The 23341-nt window shown below is 43.8% G+C and overlaps 1 protein-coding gene across 2 annotated transcripts in view; it reads left to right on the top strand.

Moving 5' to 3' along the window:
* The first annotated feature begins 1000 nt into the window (after positions 1-1000).
* Positions 1001-23341, top strand: part of CORIN (corin, serine peptidase) — a 188166-nt gene continuing 165825 nt past the window's right edge. The window contains exon 1 of one of the 2 annotated variants that reach the window (XM_028507033.2): positions 1001-2042. In XM_028507033.2, coding sequence (XP_028362834.1) covers positions 1971-2042 — 72 coding nt within the window. In that variant the 5' untranslated portion in view covers positions 1001-1970. The remainder of the gene's footprint in view (positions 2043-23341) is intronic. The other variant, XM_028507034.2, reaches the window with a different exon arrangement.

Genomic DNA, 23341 nt, shown 5'->3' with positions numbered 1-23341 from the left:
CTGTGGGGCTTCTAACATTTTTATGATTCCTTATAAGTGTTACAAAGTATAAAAATAGCTGTTTATCCTCATGAAAAGGATAATATCTCAAGTGTTAACTCTGGTGCCATTGGGAACTAGAACTGGTTGGGTTTTCTCGCTAAAGGAAGTTTAAGGAATGTTTTTTACGCCGTCAATGCATTGATTCAGCTTTAGTCCCCGGAAGAGCACAGTGTAGTTGTGGGATAGAGAAGGGAGACGTATCTCCTCTGTCTGAAATTCACCTTTTAGCTACTTTAATTTCACAGTTCCTGTAGCACCTCCACCAGAGGGCAGAATGTGGAAGAGAACCGAGGTGAAACAAACTTATACTTGGCTTCAGAATGCCTGTAGAAACCTTGAGCATTGAATCCAAACCCTCATTTTATAAACAGCTCATTGAGGCCCTGAGAGACTAATGATCTGGTCAAGGCGGCGCTGGCAGATACATCGCCTGGTCTCCCGATAATTTCAGGCTGGTGCCCCTGCAGCCGTGACTTGTGACTTGGTGCTATCTTACTGAGAATGCACCCCGGAATGACACTACCTCTGGAGAATCCCAGCGCAGTGCTTTCTGGCTGTGTACATTTAGGCTGGTTACTTTGACTCTCTAAATCTTTTTCATCTCTAAAACAGTAATAGCATCTACCTCATAAAGTGGTGGTTAGAACTAAGAGAATGCATATGTAGTGTTTAATACAAAGCCTGCGACTAAGCTTAATTTTTGTGAATTATTTTTGTGAATTTTGTGAATTATGACTTGTCAGATTTTGGGTTTCAAATCTGATGTGTAGAACACTGACAGAATTGGTTTCAACTATTGTGCTGTCATTTCTACTTTCTCATCATTTCAGAAACAAAAGTTTGCAAATCCTACACCCCCCACACACATACTGTATTATTCAAGAAACAGGTGTCTAGTACATATTTTGTTGACTGTGGTGGCTTCCTGCAGGATAATGGAGATGGGTTTATTCAATAACCTCCTGACTAATTTTTGAAATTTCCATTAGATCTTGACTAAAGTTGGGTGCAAAAAAATTACTAAGAAAAACAAAGGTAGTTTTTGTTTTGTTTTGTTTTGCTTTGCTTTGCTTTTTCTGCCAAACACTTGACCACTGTCTGGGGCTTCAAGTAGAAAACTAGACTTGCTATAAGTACCAGCAGTACCTTCCTCGCTGCCTGAGGAGGAGCAGCTGCTGGTGGGCACCAAACCGCTAAGAGTGGCGGGTCCCTGAGGTTCAGCCTGCGGGTGCTCTCCGCAGGAACCAGGTTTCTGGGAGCAGGTTGGGGTCCTCCTTCCTCCCTGTAGCCTCAGCGAAGTCTCAGGCAGTCTTGCGAAAACAGTTTCTTCACTAAACGGATAACAGAAGGCAAGTTCCTATTTGCTTAATGCAAATACTGTTCGCCTTAGAAACGTTAAATGTGGCCTCTAATTGCCAGTGTGTGCGGTTGTTTTGATTTTTACTTGGCTACGCTCTAGCTAAAAGGAAAGGGTCTAGGATATAAGGAGGTTTTGCAAAGCCCAGAAACAACTCCTTTGCTCCCAATTACTCTTTCTCCTACAGCCAAACTTTCAGGGCTCATCTTTTTCGTGCTGCCATTGGGAGGTGTTAAGTTTTTTGGTGGGGGGGCGGGGATGGTGATGGGGGAGGCAGCATTTGACTTGGCTTGGAGTTTGCCCCAGAAGAATAACTTTTTTGAATGCAGAGAGGTGGGGTTGCGGAGAACCTGTCATTAAGGGTTCTTATGGGTGGGACCCGGAGCCAGGAATGAAGAGGGAGTGGTCCGCGGGTGGGATCTGTTGATCAGACAAAATGTAGGGCCCGGTCCCTTGAAGTTCAGCCAGTCTCTTCCTGAGTGAGGAGCAAGGCACACGGAGTTCCCTCCCAGGGGCACGCAGGGGAGAGAAAAGCGACCCAGATAAGAGTGGACAGAGGAAAAAGCGAGGCATGTTCTCCGTGAAACAGTCCCCTGCCCTCGCTCCAGACGAGCGCTACCGCGGAGCCGGGGCCCGGAAGCGGGTAAGACCCACGAAGCCCGCTCGGCGGGCAAACAGGTCGGATGGCCTTTCAGGCCGGATGAATTCAGGGTTAACCCCTCTTGCCCGTGCTCCCTCCTCCCTTCAGTTGCCACCTCCTTTCCCAGCCCTGTGCTGAGCGCCCTGCAACCAGTCCCAACGCTCACGCCTTCCTCCCCAGTAGCCTAGCGTCCCGGACCCTCCCAGGATCACGGGCAGGGTTTTCTTAAGTGTTCAAGTCGGGTTGGTCCCGAGACCGGCTCTCCTTAGCAGGGGCGAAGGCAGATCTCCTGCAGAGTCCCTCCTCCACCCTGCACCCTCCGCACATCAACTGGACTCTCCACGCGCTGGGGCGCCTGGGGAAAATGCAAAAGGAGCCGGAGCTAGGAGAAGCAGCCCCTCAGGGGAACCCGGCTTCCTCTCTGCGCCCGAGTTGCCCGGCACCTGGAAGGACTGCGCAGCAGCCTTGCCGGCCCCAGACGTAAGCCTCCTTCAACCTTTGCGCGCCTCAGTCTCGTCCCTTTCAGAGCCAGGACTGGCCCTCGCTTTCCCTACGACCAGTAGGTACCTGGAGATCGCCGGACCACTCATTCTATGTGTTGGCATCTCAGAACCAGTTCCATTTGCGGGGTGCCGGAAATTCCTGTGTCCCCTGCGCACAAACTTTGTCTCCAGCGCATACCTGCCCAGGCACCCCGGGCGCCGGCTGCCGGAGAGCGCAGGTTCGAGCTGCTCCGGGTTTGGCGGGCTCCGGGTCCTGGGAAAGCTCCATATTCCTGGGAAGTGACGTCTCCTTCGGGAGAGGAAAGGTAGGGAGTAACACCAGGGAGGGTCCTCACTGCCCTGAAGCCCCAGGACCTGGTTCTAATTTGCAGCTGCTTTCTGTAGTGTCAGGAAAATCCTAGCTGCACAAAGTCAGGGAGGGACTGGTGACCGCTCTGTGCTGTAGGGACTGAGGGCCGCGCCGGTGGAGGAAGGTGGTGTGCGGGATCCCGCTGGGACTCATCCCCCGGCTCCCGTGGCGGGCAACTCCACTCCTGGTGACTCCCTCTGGGGCCGGTGGATGGCGGTGCAGGCGCTTCTTACGCTGCTGGTAATTCCCGCGACCCAACCCTAGGAGCTAGCAGTTGGAAGCTCATCAGGGAAGCTGCGGGGCTGGGCATTCCCAGGGAATCTGTCCCTGAAATTCATTAAGTGATGCTTTCCTTACGCGGGGAACTTCGGAGAACAATGCACTACAGCGACCAACTCTTGTGCGACTTTTTTTTTTTTTTTTTTTTTTTTGTAATGTACTGATGGAAGCCAAACTTCGTGAAGGAATGACCAACTGCTACCGGACAGGGAGTGAAGTCAGGGCTCGCCGGTTATGTTATCCAGAGACAGACATTTTAGCTGAAGGTGTTGAAATGAAAGGTGAGGTGAAACATTCACTTTTGGCATAACCCAGAGAGAATGAGAAGAAACAATGAATTTTTTTTTAAGTTTCAAAGTCAATTTTTGTCCCAGTCACAATAGTATTCAGTAGCATGTTTGTTATTATTGGGTACCGATAGTTTTGTTGTGTGGAACGACACTAACAACCACCCTCCCCCCCGAAGCCAGGTCCCTGGGGGTAGGGGCGTGAGACTAGGTGTCTGCCTAAACAAGTGTGCGGCCTGGGCTGAGCAGTCGGGTTTTCTCCAGAATCCTTTCCAGATCACGGAGAATTGCACTAGGATGAACTATTTTTAGAGTGATCTGGGTGCGGAATCACATAAACCTCAAAACCTCGAGATGCTGGAAAGCTTTATTTAGGGGAAGGGGGCTCTCCCCAGAAGGCTCCTTGCAGGATAGGATTGCAGTCCAATGATGAAAGACTCAGTTAACCTTCCAGGAGGTTAAAGAGACAAGGATTACTTTATTAATCTCACCAAGTACATTTCCAGGCATAGTGAAGCTTTTTTAAGGATACAAAATTAATCACAGCGGAAACCCTCTTGCTGCTGCAGAAATCTTAATGGCAATGGCCCAGAGGTATGGGGCCTCTAGCCCACGGCAGCTGTGCTGTTGTTTGGGGAGGTCCCTGTTTCCCAGCATGGCCTCATCTGGATGTCAGCACGTCCCGACTTGATGGCCCTCCGTTGCCCTTCTCTATTGTTGGGGGCAAACAGGAGATTGTAGGAGAAGCCCAGCAGCTTGTATCTCCAGAGAATTAGCCTCGCCACTCTCAGAAATCTGTATTTCAGAGCTCCATCGTGTTAGTGAGGTATTCTGTGGATCATTTCCATCTTTCCCTGGCCTTCAGCCTCCCTGCACATGAAGACCTGTGGCCTCAGGCTTTCTGAGTGTCCCTGCTGCTGGGGGAATGGGAGTTCCCTGACAACCAGGAAAGCCATGTTAGAAAATTTTTGCTGAAGGGAGAAAGTTTTCTTTAAAAAAAATATATTTTATTGATTATGCTATTACAGTTGTCCCATTTTCCCTCCTTTATTCCCCTCTGCTTTGCACACCCTCTCCCACCCACATTCCCCCCCTTTAGTTCATGTTCATGGGTCATACATATAAGTTCTTTGGCTTCTACATTTCCTATACTATTCTTAACCCCCTCCTGTCTATTTTCTACCTACCATTTATGCTACTTACTCTCTGTACCTTTTCCCCCTCTCTCCCTCCCACTCCCCTGTTGATAATCCTCTGTGTGATCTCTATTTCTGTGTCTCTGTTCCTGTGCTAGTTGTTTGCTTAGTTTGTTTTTGTTCTTGTTTAGGTGTGGTTGTTAATAACTGCAAGTTTGCTGTCATTTTACTGTTCATATTTTTTTATCTCTTTTTCTTAGGTAAATCCCTTTATCATTTCATATAACAAGGGCTTGGTGATGATGAACTCTTTTAACTTGACCTTATCTGAGAAGCGCTTTATCTTCCCTTCCATTCTAAATGAAAGCTTTGCTGGATAGAGTAATCTTGGATGTAGGTCCTTGCCTTTCATGACTTGGAATACTTCTTTCCAGCCCCTTCTTGCCTGTAAGATTTCTTCTGAGAAATGAGCTGACAGTCTGATGGGAACTCCTTTATAGGTAACTGTCTCCTTTTCTCTTGCTGCTTCTAAGATTCTCTCCATATTTTTAATCTTGGGTAATGTAATTATGTGCCTTGGTGTGTTTCTCCTTGGTTCCAACTTCTTTGGGACTCTCTGAGCTTCCTGGACTTCCTGGACTTCCTGGAAGTCTATTTCCTTTGCCAGATCGGGGAAGTTCTCCTTCTCCTTCTCCTTCTAGTACCCATATAATTCGGATGCTGGAACATTTAAAGATGTCCTGAAGGTTCCTAAGTCTTTCCTCATTTTTTTGAATTCTTGTTTCTTCATTCTTTTCTGGTTGGATGTTCCTTTCTTTCTTTCTGGCCCACTATTGGTTCCCTGTACAGTTTCCTTTATTTCACGTAGCATTGCCTTCATTTTTTTTCATCTAATTTGCTACCAAATTCAACCAATTCTGTGAGCATCCTGATTACCAGTGTTTTGAACTGTGCATCTGATAGGTTGGCTATCTCTTTGTCACTTAGTTGTATTTTTTTGGAGCTTTGATCTGTTCATTAATTTGGACCTTTTTTTTTTTTGTCTCAGCGTGCCTGTTGCATAGTGAGGGGTGGAGCCTTAAGTGTTCACCAGGGCGGGGCAACCCAGTTGCTGCGTTGTGACGTCTATGTGGGGAAGGGGTCTAAGGGGGAACAATGGAGCTTGCTCCACTTTCTGCCCGATTTCAGTCACTTCCCCTGCTTCCCACTAGTGAAGTGGACCCTTCTGGTGCTGATTCCCAGGTAGGTTGGCTTGTGTCCATTCTAGGACCCTGTGGGTCTCTCCAACAAACTCTCCTGTGAGGCTGGGAGTTTCTCCTGATGCCGCCTCAACCCCCACGGGTGTTTTCAATCAGCGGTTTGATGTTTTATTTCCCCATGCTGGAGCCCAGGGTTGCGAGGTCTGTCTCGCTTCCCAGGTGTTCCTCCCAGTTTATCCGCACGTGAATGTGGAACCACCTGCTCCACCAGCTGCTGCCTCGCCTGGTCTGCCTGGCTGGGTCCACCAGCCACCACCTCCACAATCCGGCTAGCTGCAGCCTTGCTCCGCTCCACAATCCCCTGCTTCGCTGGGTCCTCCACTGCTGCTTTGCCGCTAGTCCTCTCCACCCGACTGCCCATCTCCGCCCCTCCTACTGGTCTGGATGGATGTTTCTTTTTTAACTCCTTGGTTGTTGGACTTCCATATAGTTCACTTTTCTGTCAGTTCTGGTTGCTTTTTGTTTTTAAATTGTCCTTTAAGTTGTCCTTCTTTTGGTTGTGCAAGGAGGCACAGTGTGTCTACCTACGTCTCCATCTTGGCTAGAAGTCGAGAAAGTTTTCTTTAATGTGCCACTGCTGCCATAGTAAGCTGGCCACCAAGTATGCATTCCTGTGTCCTGTTGGCTCCCTCACTGTTTTTGGCATTCCACTGTCTGATCCAGTGGAAAGTGGGGCTCGTTGGCTAAAGGATACTGACCTCTATAAAATATTAGATGCACACTAAGCTCTCAAGGACCCCTCCATCCCCCAGACTCGCCTGTTCTTCACAATCTACTCAGACAAATGCACACATGTGCACATACCATGTTGTGTTTTAGTGTGTTCATAGAGGGTGAGAATGGAAGAAATCACAAGAGTGAAAAGTGCCATAGGTGATGTGCCTTGGTGGATACAGTATGGATTTTGGTGTTAAAGCTAAATCCAAAATTTTTAAAAGCTGCAAAGCCCTGAGCCGGTCAGATAATCTTGCTGGGCCTTGATTTCCTTTTGCAGCAAATACGGGCACTACTGCTGATAACCTATAAGGACACCGACAGGACTAAGGAAATGATTATGTCCTAGAAGTACTACGAGTAACAGTTGTGCCTGCTCTGTGAGGGCTCCCTCACCTGGTTGTAGTTACGGAGCCGGTCTCATCTCGGACTCGGTGAGCCTCCCAGGCCTTTCTCCATAGCCAGCCTTCTGTGATTCTAGAGCTGTGCGGTCCTGTAGAGTAGCTGCTAGCCACAGGAGATGACTGGAATTAATCAAAATTAAATCAAATTAAAATTTTGCTTTTTTAGTCTCACTAGTCACATTTCAAGTACTCAATAATCACAGTGGATACTGTATTAGACAGTGTAGAGCAGGGGTGTCAAGCTCATTTTCACCAGGGGCCACATCAGCCTCTCGGCTGCCTTTGAAGGGCTGAATGTAATGTCAGCTCCTTATTGGTTAAGGAGTAGTTACATTTATACAGCCCTAAAATGTTTGGATCAAGGTTTACTGAGAGTGTTCATTTTCTTCAGATTCAGAACCATCGTGCATGGCCAGTACTCCGCCTCCCTCTGTAGGGCCCCTTCCTGAACTTATCACTGTTCAGCAGACTACGCATTTTATTTTGTAACTTTGATTATTTTCTGCCTCCTTTTACGTAAGACGTAAGTCCATGGAGGCAGAGATTTTTCTGTGTTTTTGTTCATTGCTAGAAGAACATCTGGCATGCATTTGGTACTTATTAGCAGTTTGTGAATGAATGACTATGCAGAAGTATATTTGGAACTAGCTAAGATAGATCGACGCTGTATTAGTGTCCTATGGCTGCTGTAACAAATTACTACAAATAAAGTGGCTTAAAATAACAGAAATTTATTTGCCACAGTTTTGTGGGCTACAAATCCAAAATCAACATGTCAGCAGCACCAGGTCCCTTGAGGCTTCTGGTGGTTGCTGGAAATCCGTGGCATTCCTTGGCTTGTAGCTGCATCACTCCAGTCTCTGCCTTCTTAGTCGTGCATCCTCCCTCCCTGTTCTATGTGTTCTCTCTCCTTATAAGGACACCAGTCGTATTGGATTTAGGGCTCACCCTAATCCAGTATGACCTCACCCTAACAAATGATGAAGGCAAAGACCATTTCCAAATCAGGTCGCATTCTGAGGTGCTGGTGGACATAAATGTCGGGGGGTGCTATTGAGGCCAGGGTAGATGCAGAGATAGGGTCCTCTCCCTGTCCTGATTTTTTCCTAGGGGTTTATTCTGCTTCTGGGACTTTGCTAAACCTGCTTGAGAGTAAGTACAGTCCATAATGTTTGTTATTTTTGCACAATCACCATGCAAGTTGGCTGATTTTGTGTGCTTTCCATGTGGGTGTGGAAAGGGTACATGAGATGCTCACCTGTGGATTGCTTGGTCAGTTGTCCCGACTCTGTCCCAAGCCCTGCCTCTGCTTCTCAAAAAGAGCCGCTGTTGTCCTAGAGGCCTGGCTTTCTGTTGGCCTCATCCCCGAGCATTCTGCAGCCCTGTTTGCTCAGCGCAGGGCTCAGCCAAAGGGTGCCCATAGATTCTGCTTTCCTCCCAGCCAAATGCTGGCAGTTACGCCCATCAGCTCACCTTACAGCAGCTATGGTCCATGTTCAGGTGTCCAAACCATCAGAGTTGATGGTGACAAGCACAGTGTCAGTGTTTGATGGGACTAGAGAATCCAGGGTGGTTCTGTAGGTGATACTTGCCTTTCAGTATCAGAGCTGAAACTCGGTCAGCAGCTCAAGAGGACAAGGACCAGTCAGCCAACAGGCTGGCTTAGGAGTAGGGCAGAGAATACAGGGGTGAGTTGCAAAGACTGTTTTGGTGCCTTAAATGGCCAGTTTGTGCTTAGCTCAGGGCCCCTTTGAGCCTTTAGGTGGAGAGTAATTGAGGAGTACCTTTGTTTCCAGCACTTGGGTGAGTCTTATAGAAAAGTCCTTATGCAGCTGTGGAAGTAAATAATGTTGGTTCATCCAAAACCATGAAGGTCATTCTGCTGGTGTCACAGCAATGTAATAAAGGTTGAAAGCACCAGGAAATCTCAGTCTGGGCTCTGTGAACCAACCCCATAAGCAAGAGAACATCTCTATGAACAGACCAGTGTGAATTTTCCTGGCGAGGGCACTGTAACACCGCGAGAGGTTAAGAGCCATGTGTGGGACCTAAATAATTTCAACTAATGCAAATTCAATGACATGGGCTGAACAAAAAGAGGACTAGATCCATCCATTTATTCAGCAAACATTTAGGGGCCAGGTACAGTTCTAGGGACATGGGATACACCAGTGAGCTAATCAAGATTCATGCCTGTGTGAAGCCTAGTTTCTAACTAAGTAATACACACTAGATCAGGAAAGCAGGGAAGAGAGAGACGGTCGCAGTGATACGAGTCACATGGCCCGTAGTTCTGCATGGTGCCCTGGAGGGAGAGCACAGAAGAGGAGGGATCTGCTGTTAGTTTCAAAACCCAGGCGCCTTTCACACGAATCCATCCTGCAGTCCTCCACGTCACCCAGTGTTTAAAGATCTGTGCGCTTGTGTCCTCTAACCTCAGGCCAGTTCATCCATCTGATACTCAGCTGATGAACCTGATCGATCTCTGGAAAAACTGACTTGTGGGATTTATTGAGAGAAGCTGTACTGGTCTCCAGTGTGGCACCTTCCTAAGGACTTTCAGGGACTTGGACTATACCTTTGAGGTTCACCCTTGGAGCCTATTTCAGAGCCTCATCCTGCAAGCGGGATGCCACCCCTCTGTTGTGTGGTTTGGAAATCAAAGTTGTGTGATTTTACTGAATATTTATTTCTCCACGATCCCCTGAGAACAATTCGGTTCAAGTAGAACAGCTGCAGAAACGGGAGTTCTCTTTATCTGATACTAAGTCACTGTGAGACTTTACAGAAATCAGAACATTTTGATCCCTACATCCTCATGTGTAAATGAGGTAGATGGACTGGACACCCACCCAGGGTCTGAAATTGGAATGTGGCAGAGGAAATGAACAGTATGTGGTACACATTCACTTTTTCTTTCCCTCCTCCCTTGCCAGCTGCATCCTACCTGAGCTTAGCTTGCTTATCTCTTTGTGAGTCTCTGCTAATTCTTCTTACAGTCACTTCTGCTAAACTGCCAGATTGTCTGTTCAACCCCAGGGGAGACTGAGCCCGAGGAAATCTGATTGCCAGACCCAGGTTTTCTGGGGGTATCTTCTCTGGTTACAGGTCAGAGCTGAGCATTTTACCTGTGCATGTGGCGGCTTGTGGGTAGCAGAAAGACATCATTGCTGCAGGGGGCCTTCCAACCAGTGGCCCAGAGTCCAGGTGGGAGCCAGGAGCCTGTCTGAGTGCAGCTGACAAGGAGTTTGACACAGGACACAATCTTCTCTTCTTCCTTAAGCAGCTAGACAGGACATAATCCCTCCACACTCAAAGTTAAAGAATAAGAAATAAGAAAAGTGTGTTCAGAGTGGCAAAGGACTAGAGTTTTCAGTTAAAGAGACAGAATTCTGGGATCTCTGAAATTGAGGAAGATTGGAGGCAAAAACAAACAAACTCAGGAAATAGTGCACCTGATTAAACCATTAACCCAAGCCAGGAAATAAGCTCAGGGTAGTCCCGGGCACCAATGACTCACGTCCTTGTTTATCACTTATGAGCTGGGTGCCCCTCCAGCAAGTTAATTTCCCTTAGGCTCAGTTTTATTCTGTGAAAAAAGGGAACAATATCCCTTGCACAGGGATGTGATCAAGGATTCAGTGAAATAATGGTTTACGAAGGTGCTTTGTAAGAACACAAGTTGTTAGATAAACGTGTGGGGTTTTTTGTTTGTTTATTTTTATCTAGTGGAGAATTTAGTTTTTCACATCCCTAATATAATATCCCTTTTGCTTTGATACCTCAGTTCTGCAAGGTTGCTTTCAAAGCCTAATGTAAGGCAAACATCAAACAATTGAAACTTAAACCACCCTGCCACATGTGTAGCTTAAAATTCTTTGGTAGCCACATTTCAAGGGCAAAGAGAAACAGATAAATGTAATTTTAATAATTTATTTAATTCAACATATCTAATATTTTATAATTTTAACATGGAATTAATATGAAAATTATTAGTGAAATATTTTACTTCCTTTTTCTTCACACTAAGTCTTAAAATTTCAGTACTCTTGCAGCAGTCTCAGTTCAGATGAGTCACCTTCCAAGTGCTCTGTAATCACCCTTGGCTCCGTCTACCCTATTGGATAGTTTAGAGTCACAAGGTACCGCCCACTCTCTGGGACCTGTGAATACCTCCTTATATGGCAAACAGGACTTTGCAAAGGCGGTTTGTTAAGGATTTTGAGGAGGGGAGGTTATTCTGGATTATCTGGAGGGCCTGATGTAATCACCGTGTTCTCATCAGAGGGAGGCAGGGGGTCGGACAGAGGAGAAGGCAATGAGATGATGGATGCAGAGATTGGGGAGATGTGCTTTGAAGATGCAGGATGGGCCCCCAGCCAAGGAACACAGGCAGCCAGTCCTTGTGAGCTGAAGAAGGCAAGGAAACAGATTCTGCCCTCAGAGCATTCAGAAGGAAGCACCCTGACTTTAGCCCAGGGAGCTGGATTTCAGACTTCCGACCTCCAGAGTTATAAGAGAATACATTTGTGTTTGTAAGCCACTGTGGCAATTTCTTATAGCAGCGATGGGAAATGAATACACTACTAATATTCTAATATTAACATCATTTTCAAGACCCTTTTGAGAAGGCGTTCCTCTGGCTGCATTGTAGACAGCTATAGTTGGAGGTGTGACAGCTTGGCCTGGGGTACGCATGAGCATTTGTTCCTAGGGTTGGTGTGCATCACTGCCCTCTTCCCTGAGCACTGGCGTCTGCTTCTCACTCTGAGTCAGTGGTAACCTTTGGTAGCAAAGACTCGGTGTCTCATCACTGCCCTTGAGGATGAACAGAGGCAAATGATTTTGCACATTAGGGTACAACACACAGGATGAAAATGACTTAGAAAGTGACTGGCCTCTTTCCTATCTGCTCAGCGTTTTCGTACATCTACAAATGTGCTACATACAGTGTCTATAATTAAAGAATGTGCTGCTCTGTGGGTTTGGTAGGGTTTAAGTTTAACTCATGTACCTTTGTCTATGAGTGTTAGTGAATGCATGATGAGGCCAGTAATTCTCAAAGTTTAACATGCATGAGAGTGCCCTGGACAGTCAGATAAACTGCAGATGGCTGGTCCTGCTGCTTGAATTTCTAGCTTGTAGATGGGTCGGGGGTGGAAAGAATTTGCATTTCTAACCAGTTCCAGGAGATGCTGATGCCACAGACAGGCAGGTAGGCAGGTAGGCAGATAGGCAGATAGGTGTGGGAGACCCTCTCCGAACACCCGGCCTGCAGGGGGGACACCCAGGCCTCTCCTCCACCAGTGCAAGGAAGTACCCTCAGGCCTGCATTTCCTCCCCAATGGGGCGAGTGCACACAGTCCTCTTCCAACAATAAGGTCGGTAGTTGTTGCTAAGGAACTTCAGAGTCAGCACCGCTCCTGGGGCTTGGCTCTGGCTTGCGTCTCCCACCCTGAGGTCTAAAGTAGACGACAATCCTGAGATCTGCAAGTCTCAGTTAAAAATACCTCATTTGCCTCAGGCCAGCTGACTTCTCAGATTTCCCAGCTGGAGTGAATCCCCCAGACCCAGGGCTGCCCCCGTGGAAAGTCAACCAGCAGAAAATACCCCATTAAAAATAGCCCTGGGGAGGCCCCTCAAAGCTCTCACACCCAGCTGCTCACTTGGGGCGACCAGTTCTGGGGGTGGGAGGATGGAGCTGGGAACCGCTGAAGGGCTGCCTGGCTGAATCCAGTTTCTCTCCCTAGAAGAATTTGGGCAAACCTGAGAGACTAGCTCCTTCCCTCCCTCTGGTCTTTGTGTCTATTCAGTTTAAGATCTAGACTTGCTCACTGTAATCCTAAGCCTGGCCTGTGGTGATTTGTAGCCTTCCTTCTTCTGAGTAACGATAAAGCTGAGCTTCCCAACCTTTCCGAAATTAAAACAGGCCAGTGAGCCTTCCTGGAGGCGTCCTTGGTGAGCAAGTGAAGTGGCCCCTTGGAAGAAAGGACTTGTAGAGGTGACTTGTGTGGTCGGGGGTCTGGGTCATCTTGTGACAAGCTCAGCTTGCCTGCGTGACTCCTCCTGACGCACCAACTGTTTTGTTGTGTTGTTTTGACTTTACCTCTCTCAGCCGAATGCCAATGAGAGGAACAAAAATGCTCCCTACATTCCTAACTGACGATATTCTCCCATCATTTCCTGTCGGAAACTCTTGGGAGCAGGCAACTCTCTCCCCTCCTCCCTTGAAGAGAGTTTGGCGAGAAATATCTTCTTTCCAGAAAAGCTATTTAAATTTTAAAAAATGTTCCAATTATAGTTGGCAGACAACGTTCCATCAGTTTCAGGTGTGCAACACAGTAATAAGACATTTATATAACTTATGAAGTGAAGCCCCTGATAAATCTAGTGCCCATATGGCACCATGCATAGTTATTACAGTATTATTGACTGTATTTCCTATGCTATATTTTACATCCCTGTGACCCAGAAAAACTATTTATCCTCTGTAATGGAAGTAATGGCAAAATCTAGGGGATAAATATGTTAAATTAAACAATTTTAATTTAGTATTTAAATAAATTTTAAGTATGTGCATTTCTTTAAAAAACGTTTGTTCTTCCACTCACATTTCTTTTAGAAACAAAAATACAACAAATTATCCATCTTGGCTCCCCCCCACCCCCAATATAGTCGTGAATAGTGTGCAGTGAGGTGGGGAAATAGGTCAGTGTGGTAGGAAGTCACGCACGCAGAGCTTCTGTGAAGGTCCGGCTGCAAGAACATAAAACATGCAACACACACTCACAACCCACTGATTTAAAGTAGCGGAGAAGGCTGAAGGATCCAGATCTTGTGGTTTTATTCCTCTTTTCTATTATAAATTAGAAGAGAGTGGAGAAAGGAATAACATCAATTGCTTTCCTATGAACTTCAGAGCTTTGTTCAGATTTTCCTATTTCTTACCCGTTGGTGAACAACTGGTCCTGAATTCGTTCTGTGGGTGCAGTACAGCGGGTTCCTCAAGGTGCCCAGAAGGGCAGCGCTGTGGTCAAGACCCCACAGAGGGAGGACGCCCTAGGGTGGGGGGGTCAGAGCCTGAGCAGGATGAGGAAGGCGTGGACGCGTGGGTGAGCTGGGGTGGGATGTGTGAGCTCCGAAAAGGTGACTGTGGCGCCCTCGCAGGAGATGGCGCGGGGACAGTGGATGGTGCATTGCAGACTGGGGACTGGTCACATTATTGCATGCAGTAAGAATAAGCCAGGTTCCCTACCGTTGGGGGAAAAAAGTTAAAGGCAGAAAATGGCATCTAGAACCCTATGATTGGAATTGGAGATATGAGTGTAACTGTATGTGTTTCAACATATAAAGGCAGATCTAGGACTGTGGGGCACAGGGGGACAGGTGAAAAGGGTGAAGGCATATAAGAGGCACAAACCTCCAGTCTTAAAAACAAAAGTCACGGGGATGTAATGTGCAGTATAGGGAAACAGTCAATATTACTGTAGTGACTTTGTATGGTGACAGATGGTTACTAGACTTACTGTGGTGATAACATCGTAAGGAATAGAAATGCTGAATCACTGTTATACACCTGAAACTTGTATAATATTGTGTGTTAACTATGCTTTGGTTGTGAATATAATGTAAATGTGTAAATAGCATGTTCTGTGAGTACCTAGGAACACCCAGATCTTGGTTTTAGATACCATTTTCTAGAAAAAGGAGCCAGGCTCCTTAGAAAAATGACAAATTCCAAGGATGAGGCAAGGAAAAGTTCAACAGGAGTCCAAAGTCTCTTGTTCCCAAAAGCAAGGAAGGGCTCCAAGAATTATGGGTTCACATTGAAAGGACACAGGGGCCAGCTTGAGCTGGCTCCTACCAGCTAATAGAGGGCAATCGACCACCATCAAAATAAGTAGTCATAGAAACAGGTTATAAACCACTGAATAAAATAGTAAACCATGAGCCCATACAGATATCAATAAATAACAACAAACTGAAAGTTTGAAGAGATAGGATATTTCCATAATTTTAATATTTTACCATAAAATACTTAATGATTACATGGGCGAGGAGAGGGAGAGCATAATATTACAGTCAGGACGCTTGGCAGACACCGTCTTTATCATGTGATTAATAGCTAAGGAACATTTCACGAGTTAACTGACCTATAATTTACAAAAGTGTCAATGTCATGGAAGCTGATGGAAGACTGAAGGAGACCAAGGGCACATGAAAATTAAGGGTGATATGTGATTCTAAGTTAGATTCTTTTGGTATAAACGATGTTATTGGAACTGTTGGCAAAACTCGAATGGGTTCTGAGATCAGATGGCAGCAATGTAAAAATGTGATTTCCTGTGGCTCTGTAGGAGAATGTCCTTGTGTGTAGGCAGCACCCACTAACATTTTTTCAGAGGGATAAGGCATCCGGTTAGAATTCAGTATCAAACGGTTCAGATAAAATGTTCTTTGTACTGTATGTGGTGGTTTCAAATTTTTCTTTAAAAAGGAGGAAACAGTCCATCAGTTTCATTTGATAATTTCAAGAGATTTACAAACTTTTTAATATTTGTATCTATACTAAGACAAACTTTATTTGTAGTCATGGTAACCTTTTTAAAATTAAATGTATTGGGGTAACATGGGTTAATAATGTTATATAAATTTCAGCTGTACAGCATTGCAGTACTCTACTGTGTGTTCACTGCGCAAGGCCTAGTCTCCTTTGTCACCATGTGTTTAACCCCCTTTATCCTGGTTGTCTTCCCCCACCCCCGGCCCCTCTGGTAGCCACCGTTCTGTCGTCTGTCCATGAATTTCTGGGTTTTTGTTTGTTTGGCAAGTCTTCTTTTTAAAGCAGTAACCACGTTAGCATACTTTTAATATACAATTTAATCTTACATTCCAAAAAGAGATTTTTAAAAAAATTTCTTCCACTGAAAACAGGATTATTTATAGTCACTTAATTCACAATCATAATTTTTAACTGCATTTTCTTTGGAAAGGATAAAAACCCATACATCAAGGATAGACAATTATTAAGCATTTCAAGACATGTTTTTCATTAGTTTAGTTTGTCTTAATTTGGATCCAGAGGTTTGCCTTTTCATACACAAATTTTATACATCCATAATATTATACATATTTTAAAACATTGATCATTTATACATTCGGTTTTGTCTCCAAGTGCAGACAACTTTAGCACTGAAAGAAACTCAAGAGAATTGACAGATGTTATTTTTTGCAAAGAACAGTATTACAATTTTTTCAATGTTTTATTACTTGGGAATACTAACTGTGGAAAGACATCAAAACAAAATTAAAAAGTATGATGGATGGACCAGTGAGGTTTGTACTCTCACAAGCCAGCTTTTCATCAGCAGCCTCTTGTCATTTTAGGCAATGCTACTATGTAATTCTTAATATTTTGGATTCCCCCATCATAAATATTAAACACTCAGCTTAGTTTATACTGTAAATATGTGTTAACATTATAAACACTTGAAACCATCAGTGGAAAGAAGCCGGGAAGGTAAATTATTTAATTATGGCTGAAGTAATTCTAGCACTTCAATTTTGAGTGCTTATAAGTAAATGCTCATTAATATTTTGGGTCACCAAAGTATTTTCAGTATTATGCTCCTTTCTGTTATAGTTATATTTTTAGTTGATTTTCCAAGTACAGTTGTCTCCATTTTTACCTCAGCATGCCCCCCTACCCCACCCACCCCCTCCTCTCACCCTTGAACCCCCACCTTTGGCTTTGTCCATGTGTCCTATATCCGTGTTCCCTGATGGCCCTCCCCCTATTACTCCCTATTATCCCTTTCCCCCCTCTTCTCTGGTTACTGTCAGCTTGTTCTTTATTCCAGTGTCTTTGGCTGTCTTTTGCTTGCTTGTTTGTTTTGTTGTAGTATGTTTTCATAAAAAGGTTGAAGTCAGTTTTCTATGTTCATTTTCACATTACCAAAAATTATTTACCTTTTACTCATGCTGTATAGCACTTAGTGCAATTACAGTTAAATGACTCTTTGTATAACTATTTATTCTTTCTTCTCTGATAGATTGTGTGTTCCATTAATATTCTTTTCAATATCTGCTTGTCATAGCTGTCTAATCTTGAAGGTGTGATTCCCTAATTGTTCTTACAGTGAACTGCCTATCTGCAGCTTTAAGAGTCCAGCTTTCAGTAACTTCAGTCAATTCATATGTTCCTTGAGCTCCTGCCCTGTTATACCACTGTTGTCTAGTAGCCACTGAAAACACTTCCTTCTTTCTAATAGCTTCTTTGGGAGTATTCGACCTGGGTGCAACTCCACTGTTCCACACCTAGACCTTCAGAGTCACGTTTTCCCCTTCCTATCTGCTCAGCCAATCAGCTCAAAGCTCAGCCTTTCTCATTAAGGAAGTCTGTGTCTTCCTCTAGCTTTGTTGATTTGTTGTTTTCAAAGTAAGACTGAAGTATGTTTTTCAAAGTATTCCACATCTCCTTTGACTTCCTGAGTTAAACTGATTCTGTCAAGACAGAATGTTCCATGCTAAGGCCTTTTGAATTACCTTTTTAGCCTTGCATTGGTAACATTTTTATCAAGTTGTGTTCTTACCTCATCTTAAGAAGATGGAATACACCATGATAAGGCCACCCATTTTGTTTGTTTGTTTGTTTTGAAACAAAATCTGCCACCTTCTGACGGAGCCATGAATTAGGTTTCTGAAATCTAAAGCCTGGGTAAGAGGTCACATAATGAACAAATCCAGAGTGAATCAGGACCATGGGATGCAAGACGGCTAAAACTTGTGAATGAGCCCCGTGAATCTGAGGTATTGGAACCTCCACTTGCTTTCTTCCTATGGCCCTGAATGTAGTTTCAAGTAACATAAGAAGGACTGGAATTTGGGGCAGCCCTTGTTCAACATCTGTTCTAGGACTGGAACAAAGAATCAAAACTAGAAGTTCTCTTTTATTCCTGGATAGCCAAAGGAGTAACCAACTCCTTTGTAAATTCAGATGCATGGGGCTCATTCACAAGTTTTAGCCGTCTTCCATCCCATGGTCCTAATTCCCTGTGGATGTGTTTGTTAAATGACCTCTGACATCTTTATAAACTCAGTAGCTTAGTAAACTACTAAACTCAGCTGTTTAGTAGTTTTGAGGCAGCACATTTTCTGTTCACCTCCAGGACCTACAAAGGTTTGATCCTACCTCGGTCCCAGCTGATACACTGGGTCAAGCCTCAGTGTGTAGATTAAGACAGAGGCTGCAGAGATGGTCCAAAGTCTAAAATGCTACCTGGACCATGTTTGGTTGAGGTCCACCAAACCTTAAGGCCTCATGCCCTGCCTGCTCCAGAAATAATCATTCCATGTGTAATACTACTTCTTACTCTCCCTCAAATTTCCTAGTTCAATGTAGTAAGTGTTAGGTTTTGGAGGACACAATTATGCCTCTCCTCTTTAACTGACATTGACATTAAAATTCTGTGTTCGTTTATGCTCCCATTGGGTGATGATCACAATTAAAAGACATAATGTTTGATCTAAAAAAAGGTACCATCTCTCTGTAGACAAAAGGCATAATCGCTTAGTGTATTACTTAAAGGCCTGATGTTAGATGATACCCAGAGAAAATGGGAGAAGTGGGTAATTTAGGACTGCGCCTTGCATCCAGAGTGTGGAGCTGACTGTGGACTCTGTGTTCAACTGATACTTGCTGAACAACTCCAGCGCTCTCCCGCAGGAAAGGCAGCACACTGGGGACTATTTGGAAATAATGAGGAGCTCTTGTTGGCCACAGTTCTTGGGTGGGTGGGGGAGATACTATGGACATTTACTAGATGGTGGCTAGGTATGCCAGATGTCCTGAAATACGTGAAACATTGTCCTGCTCAAAATTGTCAGTTGTGTTGCTTCCCTTCGGCCCCCTCCTCCCTTATCAGTACACACAGGCCTTGCGTACTGATGAGCCCCATGCATCTGGGGCTCAGTATTTCTCATTGAAGGAAATACTGTTGTTTTGTCTTGGTGCAAAAGTAAAAATTTATGTATTAAAAAAAATACGGGAATGCAGGCTGACCGCGCTCTAGTTCACAGTGCTCCTGTGGCAGAGTTGCTGTAGTCCTTTCTACATATCTGCATTATTGTCCCATCACAGGGCATTGGTGTCCCCCATGAAGCTGAGAATCTCCTTGGAGGTGGGTGCTCACCTCCCGGAGAACAGGGACTATGTCTTTCTCATCATTCTCTCCCTATAGCGCAGCTGTGCACAGAGTGGGCACTAAATAAGCATGAGGAGAATAAACCAAATTAGTGAGATTTTAGCATGTAACATGGACATGTTTTGTAATGGAAGCCTCAACAGTAAAGTCTCTGTATTTTCCAGCTAGACTACTCATGAAATATAGTGAAACATAAGATGAATGTTAAGTTTGGAATTCATCCTTTTGCTCTGGGTAGTCACAAAAAAAATTGTTGCTACATCTAACACATAAAATCCTTACTTGTACTTTTTTTACTGCAGGATTCCTTTCAGCAGGTAGGTTCAGTAGGTTAAATGTTTTCAACATCTGTTTATGTTTTACTTTGCATTGAAATGCCTGAAATGGATTATTGCACAGCATAAAATCCATTTTGTCTTGTATGCATTCCCTGATTATTTTCAGCTGTAGAAAGTCAATATTTTAGTTCTTTACTCACTTTACCAATCTGTTTCAATTTTTAGAAGTCACAACATTTCCATTGTTATTGGATCAGCAAGTCAATTAGGTCCCTAAGATTTGCACAAATTCAACAGCTTCCTCAGTGCTACATGAAAAATAGGTTTGGCTTCATTTGGCAATATGTTAGGCTCCTCTGGATTTCGCCATAGTTTCCTCAGAAATGTAGTAACTTATAATCAGAATGTGAAATTCAAAATGCCTTCAATAAATGTCAAATATTCAATTTCCTGAGGAATGAACAACTTTACCCTCTGTTGTTCCCTCTGTAGCCTTCATTTTTTTCCCCAAAGTAGACGGAAAAAAATAACCTTTAAGGCTGTTCCATAAATGCAGAAAGAGTTCTGATATTATATCTGCATTAAAAGAAATCTTTTATTACCTTGACTTGTGTCTGCCATAAAACGATGAGGCTGACATGTTTGAAATTGGGGGCAACGTCATTTAGAAACAGGACACCAGGTGCTATCCATCTACCTTGTTGTCTAGGCAGGGAGTAGCTTGCTCTTTCTTTCCAAGATCATCTTCTGTGATGCTAACGGAAGTATGACCTTTCCACCTTGCTCTGAAAAAAATGGGGTTTACCTTAGAAGGTTCTCCTATTGCCTCCGAAGACATCACCTCACTTGAGCAAAGATTATAACTTTCCTCCAGGGGGACTGAATTGAGCAAACTCCATGCTATGCATTAGAGAGAAATCAGGGCTCTCAGAGCTTTCTGAACTTGAAATAAACATTGTTATTATTACTGTTTTTTACTTTTGCTTTACCAACTTCATTTTGGGGAGAATACTTGTGGTTGGAGCAAGACATTGCTATTCTGTCCCTTATTTGCAGCTGTGCAGACATGGCTAGGACAGGGTGATGACTTTATAAGGTCACCTAGATTCTCAGTGGTGGAGACAATATTATTCAAGCTGCCTCTGAAACATTCCGATCTTTTCTCTCATATTTCAGACTTCAGCTAAACAATGCTACCCTCAAAACAGAAACACTGAAGTGATCCGATGCCTGAGTATTAGACTATTATTATTATCTAGTCTCCTCGACAGGAAAATTATTTCATCTCCATATGGAACACCCATTCTGGAATGGACTATCTGGTGCTGTTGTTATTATGTTAATTTTTCAAAGGAGAAAATGGGGGCAGGTTAGCTTGCAGAACCATGTGTTCTGGTGTGAATTGAGTAATTTCATTTTGAGAGAGTGCGTGAGTTATTCGAACTTTATACGCTTCAATTAAATGCCAGAAAATGGGATGAAAAGACTTACTGAAAACCAGATGCTTGTTCTTCATGCCTCTTGGGACATTAAAAACAAGCATCACAAAAAAAGACATTTGGGTTTGGTGTAGTTCGCCGACAGATGATTTTGGAGGCATGTGGCTTATTGGTAGAGTGGGAGCTAATGTTCTGGATGGAGAATTGACAGATGCCTGATTTGAGAAGTGTCTAAATCACTGATCTCTTGTTCCATAAGTCTACTTGAAATTCATGTGAGGAACTCTTTCACAGTTCATTGAGCACAGAGAGGAAAACCTCCAGCACTGACAGAATTTCTTCTTAAATAAGTAGGTAACAATTGGCTCGTTTTTGCTCAGTGGACAGAGTGGAGGTGGGTTGGAGAAACTCCATCTCTAATACTAAAGAAAACACTTCAGATCGCATTCTGGCTTGATGGTTGGGCAAGACAATGTTCTGGGCCACATATCCATTAGAAATTGGAGTCTTAGTGTCTGCATTTTTTTCGGGACAATGAGGACATTAACATGTGACCCTGTAACATCCCCACAGAGTTTAGAGGGAGCATCTATGTCCTATTCAGGCCATTCCAATCAGAGTGACCTTGTCATCGTTGTAGGCCAGCAAAGTGTGAATCCATTTGTAGCTGATCACCTTCCTACCCAGAGAACTAAGGTGCAAAATCAGCATCAAAGCGACACATAGTGTTAATTTGGGATGAATTTTTCTTTTTAATTGCTTTTAACATTATAAGTAAATCTTTTGTTATAGGACAGATGGCTTGAATTCTGCCATAATTTTATATACAATTCCAACCATTAAAATGTACACTCACATTTCAGTTTAAGAATATTTTGACATTTTGATTTGGTCAAGTCATAAACTTCAAAGCAATAAGTAGAATTTTACTAAATCCCCCAGATTGCTATATGAATTAGGACAACCTCTGGGTAGTAATATTCAGTATTTATGCACCTAAAATCAGACTGTTGATTAAGCATCCTGTATTAACTCAGTCTACATAATTCCATAATGGTATTTTAAGAATATAATTATTTTGGTATTTTAGAAGGTCCATAGCATAGTGTCACATTTTGAAGGTAGGATTAACCTTTTCATTTCCAAATGCTCTGTTAATCAGTAACAGTTTATATACTACTTCAAGTTTGACTGATCTTTGGTTGCAATTTAAAGAAATCCTAGTTGAAATAAAAATATCAGCATCTCTCTGTGTCTGATGCTATACCTTAGCATTCTATTTAACTGACATTAACTGCAAGCTAATATTAAGCTCTTGTAGACCATACCTTTAGGTCAATATTATCTCTTACAGAGCTATTGTGGGTCAAGGGTGGCATATGTTTAGCAAAAGTTTGGAATAGCCATGGAATAGGTTATTTTTTTGTTGTTAATTAGGATTTTGATGCATTAAATATGAACTGTATCTTTCTTCTATTTCAACCTTTACTTTTGAAAATGGTGTTTTCATTTCAGTAGTACAGTGTACTAAGCAGAATGATATCCACATCTTTGAAAACTGGTAGTTAGGGCTACTACTTGCATGTCATCCTCAGGGTGAAATATTCTAAGTTATAGAAACTATAGAAGATTACACATTTCCCAGAAATCTGTGTTATTCCCAGGCAGGGAGTGTTTATAAGGAGTTGGGAAGAGCCAGGTGGCAGGTGCACAGAGAAGTGGAGGCAATGAGTCTGGTACAGGCAGGGTAGACCTGGAAGGATCTCCAGATCTTGCTACTCAGACTGCGGTCCTCAGACTACCAGTATCAGCATCCCCTGGTAGCTGGTAAGGAATGCAGAATCTCAGGCCCTACCCAGACTTACTGGATCAGACCCTCCCCACACAGCCATCATGCACGCTGAAGTTTGAGAATCATCTTCTATACCATGTTAAGGAAGTTGGTCTTTGTCTCTCAAGACTCTAGCAGGTTTTAAGCAGGAAGGTGACATATCCAAATGAGGGTTTCGGAAAGATCACTTGGGGTGCAGCACAGAGATCGGAAGGGGACAAGGAAGGATATGGGGAAGTTGGAGAGGAGATGGCTGAAGTACCCAGAGAATGTGGGATCTCTAAAGGGACTGAAAGATGGCCCAGTCCAGTGACTGCCAGCGTTCCCACCTACCTTACTTTTTATTGTTCGTTTCCCATTAGCCCTGTTTGAAAGCATTCTAGCTATCACACCATATTTAGTAATTTGTAATTGAAAATTGCTAAGTTGTAGCTTACTAAGTTGTGAATCTTTTTCTTCTGGGTTGATTCCGATTGAAGACGTAAAAGACACTGAACTTTGATCAGCGGGAGGTAATCCACTGGCCCCACTTTGTTGCTGTTAGTTCTGGTCAAAAGTAAACAAACTTAAGTAATGATACTTATCACAAAAAGTCTACCTGTATTGTGTTTAAGGAAAAC

Source organism: Phyllostomus discolor, chromosome 1 (genome assembly GCF_004126475.2).
Source record: "Phyllostomus discolor isolate MPI-MPIP mPhyDis1 chromosome 1, mPhyDis1.pri.v3, whole genome shotgun sequence".
In the NCBI taxonomy this organism is placed as follows: Eukaryota; Metazoa; Chordata; class Mammalia; order Chiroptera; family Phyllostomidae; genus Phyllostomus; species Phyllostomus discolor.
Note: the sequence above shows the minus strand (reverse complement) of the source record. Positions and strands in the feature narration are given on the sequence as shown.